The 8,147-nt window shown below is 39.6% G+C and overlaps 1 protein-coding gene across 2 annotated transcripts in view; it reads right to left on the bottom strand.

Annotated features, from left to right (window-relative positions):
- Window positions 1–220: 220 nt before the first annotated feature.
- The window catches only part of Clec9a (C-type lectin domain containing 9A), a 21,205-nt gene continuing 13,278 nt past the window's right edge, over window positions 221–8,147 (bottom strand). Inside the window, exons 5-7 of one of the 2 annotated variants that reach the window (XM_021165469.2) lie at window positions 5,441–5,594; window positions 3,831–3,949; window positions 221–2,766 (exon numbers count right to left, since the gene is read on the bottom strand). In XM_021165469.2, coding sequence (XP_021021128.1) covers window positions 2,634–2,766; window positions 3,831–3,949; window positions 5,441–5,594 — 406 coding nt within the window. In that variant the 3' untranslated portion in view covers window positions 221–2,633. The remainder of the gene's footprint in view (window positions 2,767–3,830; window positions 3,950–5,440; window positions 5,595–8,147) is intronic. The other variant, XM_021165472.2, reaches the window with a different exon arrangement.

Raw genomic sequence — 8,147 nt, 5'->3', positions numbered from 1 at the left:
TCAGTGTAAATAAATAAAAGTAAGACAAAGACATGATCATCTCATTGCTACAGGACCAAGCCACTGAAAAAATTTAAAGTTTCCTTTAAATAATTTCTGCTACTTCAGTTAATTAGGTTTTATTATCATTACTATCATCATTTTCATTATTGTCATTTATCTAAGTTATGCATTTTTAATGTAAAGGGAAAGATGAAAATGTTGTACCTCTCAGCTTCTTTTTGTCAGAATAAAAGATTAGATACAATCATACTGAATTTATCAAATATTTATTAAGAGCATGTTATGTAGTATGATTTAGAGATGACACATGATAAGTACAGAACATGATAACCATAATTAGCTAATTTTTCTTCTGGTAGATAGCACTCATTTTCATTTACCTTTTCTTATCTAAAGTATCATTTTTTATAGTTTGCATGTAATATTTGGATGGTGTTCTTAAGCAGTATTTTGAAGTGAATCGTATTACAGTTTTATAGCAGGAAGGTTGAGACACAGGCAGTTAGAGGAACTAGGTTGTTCTTCTTGTCAGCGCAGACTGAGCCGTTTGATCTGTGAGCAATAGGATGGAAGGCTCCACCTACACAACGGGACATGCTGATGTCCACAATAATCCTTCCCAATGTGAAATTCAAAGAGTTCCTTTCCCAGCAGAACTCTGCAGTCTGAAAAACACAGTCCAACACCATGGACAGAAAATGCCCTGGTTCCTTCTGAGGCAGATCAGAGGGACTCAATGACTCTACAGCTTTGGGGCAGAAGTTAAACCCTGTTAAATGTTCATTTTTATTAAGTACTGTTAAGTGCTATTCGAATTGTCATTTACTGGGGTTTTATTAAGTATTTATTGTAAACACACTTTTATTGTCTGTGAATGTGAATTCAAGCTATCAGCCAAGCAGCCTCTTTATTAACATCTGGCCAGACTGCCCTCATGACAGTCCAGCCAGCAGTTTGGGCACTTTACTCTGAAGCCCCTCTAGCTACTGAAGAATACCACCACCCCACGGCTGAAGACATGCTCCAGTTGTGACTGCTCCCACAACTGGAATAGCCTATGGAAAACAGCACTCTAAGCAAGGGAAGCCTTTTGGCAAATTGCCCAAGGTCCAGCCTGTCTTGCAGTTGTTCTCATTCAGGCCAGAGAGGGAGCACTTCCAACCATGAACCTAGGGAAAATCTGTGACTGTGTAAACAAGAGTCTGTGCTGTGACTGGTGCAAACACAGTCCTTGAAGGGCTACTGTGAAGGTGCAGACACCTGCGCACTACACCCTCTTCTTATCTATTAAATGGGCTGTTTGGTTCAGTTTTAAAGTCAGCCAGGACACCCCCTCCTCTGACACTCCTGATGCTGAAACATTAGCACCAATAAAAGACTTCCCAAATGGTCCTTTTTAGCCTCCTTTGTCCTGCATTAGAAGAGTGGCCTGAGCTGCTAACACAAAGAGAAGATGCAGAAGCACAGATGGGAGCAAAGGCAAGCAAGCAGCTCTAGTGGTGACAACAGTCACTGTGGCAGTCGAGAGACAAGAGAACACCTGAAAAATTCCAGAGAGGGACCATGGCAGAAAGGATGGGCAGCAGAAACAGAGAGACTGAGGAATGGTAGAGTCAGAGAAATGAGAGAAGGCAGAAAAGCAAGGCTGAGTAAAGACAGAAGACTGTGGCCAACCAGGAAGGAGAAACATGGGCTTGGGGACCTGGAAGAGTGCCAAGCAGTTGCAGTCTTTGGAACCAAGGGTCACAGAAAACCTATTCTGAGAGATGTAACAAGGGCTGATGGGAGATTCCTGCATTCTAGACCAGAGGACTGTAATAGTCGTCACTGCAGAGTTAATGCCCCACCACCCTAAAGCCATCCAAGAATTATAACACTAGTGGGAGCTGCTTGCTGCTACTGACCGCTGTCTGATATTGCTGCTAAAGGTTAGGGATTGTAAAAGCTGCCAAGACCCAGAGCCAGTAGTTATTAAAATGAAAAGCTATAAGCCTTCAACCTGAGCACTCAGATCCCGGAGCAATAGCCCCCTAGCTCCAAGGGTTAGAAACTGTAAATCTCTATATCTGTGAGGTCATCCCCCAGGCCCTGGGCCTCAGAGGAAGATTGAAAACACTGGAGGTCCCCATTCTACTTATTTTTACCTAGAGCCAAAGGACCCCTGGCGTATGATTGGTGGTAATACTACAGTTTAGAAATCCATCTCTCTCCTCTCAGTGTGTGATCTTATGATCTATAATTACTGGAAGCTGACCTGAAGAAACTTTTGTCAGTTGTAAGTATAGTAGATAGAATTGTTTACTAAAAGTACAAACCAAGGATTACGTAAAAACTCCCACAAGGACAGCTAGATTTCGGTGTGGTATGGATCGTCACTTTGGACTTTCAAACACACAGGAAATTATTTTCTCTTCTTTGTTCTCACCGAGTCAGGTCTTCTGTAGCTCTAAATCAATTTTCTCCTTGGCACAATGGACAAGGTCAACTGGAATCTGCAAAGCGTTACAGAATATTGCCAAATGTAAATAAAAAGCAAGCTTGCCTTCATAGTCTCACATCAATCTCTTCCTGCGTTTGCTCTTTGGCCTCTTTCAAACACTTGTGTAACAGGTAGCTTTGAGTTGTATCTTTCAGATGCAGGATCCAAATGCCTTCTTCTCACAGATAAAATATTTCCAGGCATTGCACTTATCTGAGATGAGAGTAAAATCTTTGAGGTATCCACAGATCTGGCTGGCTGATCGATGTCTCTCTGTTGGCAACCTGAAAAAGTAAGGTAACCTCTCAGGTTAGAGGTTAGATGTGAAGATGACAGTGGTATTTGAGAGGGAAACTCTCCAGAGATGCTGTTGGATTTATTTTAGTTTGCTTTAATGTGGTACCCTTCTGTGGTGGTTTTGTCCTCCTTCAAATAGCATCTATTAAGTTTTACGAGGGATATGTTGATATAATTTGAACAAATAGTTTCTAAAGAAAACCAAGCCATGTTTGCATAAAGATAGGTGAGAGCCAATGCGTTTCTCTTGGCTCTGTTCTCAACATACTAAGGCACTTGGTTGTACCCATGAAACGCCATTCTCATCTGGAAAGCTCAATATAGAAATCGATCAATAGTTATCACAGTCTTTTTACCAGAAAGTTTTCTCAGCATTAAGTAATACAAAGGACTAACAGTTTGTTGGCCATTTAGGCATTTGGATTATGAAAACAACTTTATAAAGGATATGGTAGGGGGGCTGGTGGGAAGATTCAGAAGATGTTCAGGATAGTTTTATGTTAACTTGACACAAAGCCTGAAGTCATCTATGAGGAGGGAACCTCAATTAAGAAAATACAGGCAGGTCTGTAAGGCCTTTTCTCAGTTAGTGATTGCTGGGTGAGAGCTCAGCTCACTGTGATGTTATCATTCCTTGGCTGGCAAGTCTGGGTTCATAAGAAAGCAGACTGAGAAAGTCATGAGGAATAAGCCAGTAAGCCGTATCCCTCTACTGCCTCTGCATCAGTTCCTGCCTCCAGGTTTAAGCCCTGCTTGAGTTCCTGTCCTTACTTCCCTTGGTGATGAACAGCAATGTGGACTTGTAAACAAAATAAACCCATTCCTCCCCAATTTGCTTTTTGGTCACAGTGTTTTATCACAGCAATAGAAAACCTAACTAATAGAGAAGCAATAAAACCAAGTCGTAAGTATAGGAGTCATAATTCCCATCAGGAGCCTGTAAAAGTATCACGCTCCTTTGTCTGCTGGAGAAAACATAAGATACAAAGTAACTTTTACATTTTCTTCCCATTCCTAGCTTTTCCGTGTAATGTCTCTTTCACAGACTTACAAGTCAGAGAGAGGAGAAGAGCCATCTTCCCAGAACCAAGATCCACTAAGTCCATCTTGAAACGCTCCCACCCAATATTCATTTCCTCCTTTGAGCTTCCCCATACTGCTGATGAACTCCTACATTAAAAACAAACAAACAAAAAAACCAAAGACACAAACTGTAAATGAAGAAAAGTAAATACCTGTACAATATAAGGTCTAAATGTTGTCTTGTCAGAAATAAATGATAAGTTGAGTGTTAAAATAAGAGAAGAGATATTAAAGTGGACACACACCACACACACACACACACACACACACACACACCACACCACACCACACACACCTCACATGCACACATTCACCACAAATGCACACCATGCACACAGCACATAGGCATTCCACACCACATACACCACACACCCTAGCACACCACGCCACACACACCACACATGCACACCCACACCACAGCATAACACACACACACACACACACACACACACACACACGATTCTTTTATTGTGTAGTCAGTATGCTGTGTTAAATTTTATGGAAAATATATGCATCTAAAATTAAAGTTTTAATGGATTTAGAGTCTATCAGATAGTATGTTAAAGCAAATTAAGTTTTATATTGGCCCTTCACCATCAATAGCAAAACTTAGCCTTCTTCGTTCGCCATGTGGATCATTCTCCCCCACCATGATATTTTAATATATGAAGTTTTGGAGATTCCAGCCATTGCTCACTATGAGGACATTTTGTTAGATGAAACATGTTTTATTTTGTCATCCAATTTTTGAAAAAATTAAGTTTGTAAACAATTCTAATAATGTAGTTTAAAGCTTCTTGGTTCAGTGCTTATTCTTAATATTTCCCATTGTTCTTATAAAACCAAACTTCAGTTAGTGACCATTTTGTTAGAGTGAGAAACAGCTAAATATGAATCCCATTTCAGAGATTCTGTTTAACTGTAAAATGCCTTCAAGAGACATTGTACTGTTTATTTAATCAAGATCCTGGGAAGCTAGGTTAGTAAGCTTAACACTTCATTTATCAAATGCTCACTCTTACTAAGCTGATGCACTTCAGGATATCAGTTCAGGTTTAAATCTTCGTAACTTTTGTTTGTTTTTGAGACAGGATCTTTATACACAGGCCTCAAATTCAAAATCCCCCTGCCTCGGTCCTTCCTGTACTGGATTTACATGCATGTGTCAATACATGCAGATTGAGACTTCAGTTTTCATACTTCTATTTCTCCCTGTGCATTATAGATTATTTTATTTCCTGCAGCATCAAACACAATACATTTAAGAACATCCACAGTTGGGATGTACACGGGGATCATGTCACAGCTCAGTAACCCCCTTCCTTCTCCCTTCTGGATTAACTAAGGCATAAACAATCTGTGCTCCTCAGTTTCTAGAAAACCAACTTCATTTTCACTTCTCCAATTAAATGGGGAAAAATTATGTGAACCTCTACATTGTCTCTTTACATTTTTTATACTAAATATATACCACTTCTATGGTAAATGAAGGAATTCTATCGTATGAGAATCTGTACTTCATTTTAATGAGTAACATAGTATTTTCAAAATGACATGAATTCACATAACATTCTTTACCATTTCTTCTTTGCTCTCTATTTGAAGGAGACTATCGCCCTCTTTTAAACAGCTCTTCTTACTGATGTTCCACCTTTCCCAGCGTTCAAAGACATAGTAACAACTTTTTCCATTCTGAATCCAGTTGTGTGGACAAGGGCTGCAGTCACTACCTTCAAAATATAAACATTTTCTTAATTGTCATCAATGCACACAATTGGCATCCTAGCTCCCTCAAAGTTACCAAATGGTACCCAGGAAGCAGAATCTATCCATCCATCTTCTCTGAGGCTGAATGTTGGGTTCCAGACCAGGGATAAGGCCCTGAGTTCCAAAGCAGACCAACCTGGCTTTCAGATTCTCTTAACATTCCTCAGTACCTACCTGTCATACCCCTTTCCCAACTGTGAATTTTCCAGCCCAGAGGATGGGCTGCCATTCTGTAGGATCTCTGTCTCTGTCTGTCTCTGTCTTTATCTTTATCTGCCCCTCTCTCTGTCTCTGTCTCTGTTCCTCTATGTCTCTATCAGTCACTGCCACTCTCATTCTCTCTCTTCTCCTCCTCTTCTTGCACCTCCTCCTCTTTCTTCCTTCTCCTCTCTGATCACATACTTTCTCTCCTCCCTGATCACATACTTTCTCTCCTCCCCTCTCTCCTTCCCAGTGTTGACTTTCCTGGCCAGTGAACTCGCCAGAGAGCAGCTTCCCCAAAAACCTGCATTTATATTTTCGATTCGGCTTGAATTGGCTCAATTTGCTGGTGAAGTAACATCATCTGGCATAACAAGATTATATAATTTCCACCCAAAATAGCTCTTTAATAATTAGTTTCAGTTAAATTCAATGTGGAGATGTCTTTACCCAAATCTTCCCGTCTATATCAAAATTCATTTATTTTTTTTTCTTCCACTGAGGCATGGAATTGGCTGAGAAGTAAGCCTTGAATTGAAGTTTTAATTCTGAGGCTTAAGCAAGTAAATATTTCATGTATAAAGGAGAGAACAGTTAATGCACAAAAAGGATGGCTTGAAAACAAATAGGTGAGAACTGAGCATACAAAGAAACAGCATTTTAGTACTTCATGATAACTAAGAATCAAGCCTTAATATTAACACTTTTTAAAGAACATGTCTTCAGAAAGAATATATTCAAAACAGCACAGGTTCTACTGAGGGATTCTAGCATAGTCTTAAGGAGGAAGACAGAGAAACTCATAGAACACTGGTTACTAAAGAGCACCATTCCATGTGGGGTGGGAAACACTTCATAAGTGGTTTTCCAGGATGAATACTAACTCCTTAAGATTTTTCAGTAGTGTTTCGAATCAATGCTTATCAGCATGCTGAGCATTGTGAAAGTCACAGCAGGGTTAATGCTGAAATAGTGTTTGGAAGGTTAGAGAACAGGATGGATTAGCAGATCTCCAAAACACACATTATTAGCTATATTCAGTGTTGATGGCTCAGAGGAGGAACTGAATCATGCTTATAACAACTTGTCATGTATGAGATCACTGTCGACAATGACTCAGCAAACGTTATATTGTTGTTTCTTCTTAAATGTTCAATTAGAATGAACGATGTGGACTATGGTGATGACTCAGAAACTAAAAGCACATATTGCTCTTGATCCAAGCAATGGTCCTAGCATCTAAGGTGGGTAGCTTACAGCTACCTGGAAGTCCAGCTACAGGAAAGGAGGATCTGATGTCTTTGGCCTCATCTGGCACTTGCATTCACATGCCCATACTCCCACACACATACCCTCTCACACATACACACACTTAAATAAACCTTATTTTAAAAAATAAAAGAAAGAAAGAAAGAAAGAAAGAAAGAAAGAAAGAAAGAAAGAAAGAAAGAAAGAAAGAAGAAAGAAAGAAAGAAAGAAAGAAAGAAAGAAAGAAAGAAAGAAAGAAAGAAAGAAAGAAAGAAGATTTTTCTTTTCACACAGCTCAAAACTCAAATGGGGTATTCTAGAGAAAATTTAACATTCTAAATAAGTATTAAGTCACCATTAAACAAACTGCAAAACAGGTAATAATACACTTTTAGGTTTAAAAATATTCATAAAAGGTAAAACAATTAATTCTATAATATTGTTAGAAGAAAGTGAGTTTTACATGTTTTGATAAATAGTCTTATTTCCAAGATCAGTTTCTATGCTTAGTTATCTACAGAAAGAGTCTAAAGCAAGAGCCAAATGAAGTGAATGGCACAGTTTGGATCTAGAGTTGAAAACAGGCCTAGGTTTGACTGACAGGATGAAGTATATGATTGATTCTTGAGAGCCTAGCCTAGGAATCGCACATATCCCACTTGATCTTGATTTAAGCTTGGCTTAGCTGAACATATGAGGGAAATCAGTTGTTTCAACAATTCCCAGGAAGGTGTACAAAACACTGAACTACATAGCAACCAGTTTGTCACACTTATCAGCTGTGAAGAGCCAGAGAGAGCTCAGTGGTATAGCTGTTGTGTTGTATAAAAATAGAGAGACAGAATCTGTTTGCTCTATGTACAGTCAGGTATGGAGAAGAGTGGGCTCCAAGGTCCCATGCTGATGCATCCCTTACCCCCGAGGTACCAGACATAGGACACACAACACACAATGATACAGTATAGAATAGAGTTTATTCAGGTCATAGGAAGGGAAGTTGAGAAGGTAGTAGAGACAGAGAAAGGCAGAGAGCAAGAGCTCTGAGAGTGGGAGGGGAGGGGAGGGGAGG

The sequence above is a fragment of the Mus caroli genome, chromosome 6 (assembly GCF_900094665.2).
Source record: "Mus caroli chromosome 6, CAROLI_EIJ_v1.1, whole genome shotgun sequence".
NCBI classification, from domain to species: Eukaryota; Metazoa; Chordata; class Mammalia; order Rodentia; family Muridae; genus Mus; species Mus caroli.
The sequence above is the reverse complement of the archived record's forward strand: the minus strand, read 5'-3'. Positions and strand labels throughout refer to the sequence as shown.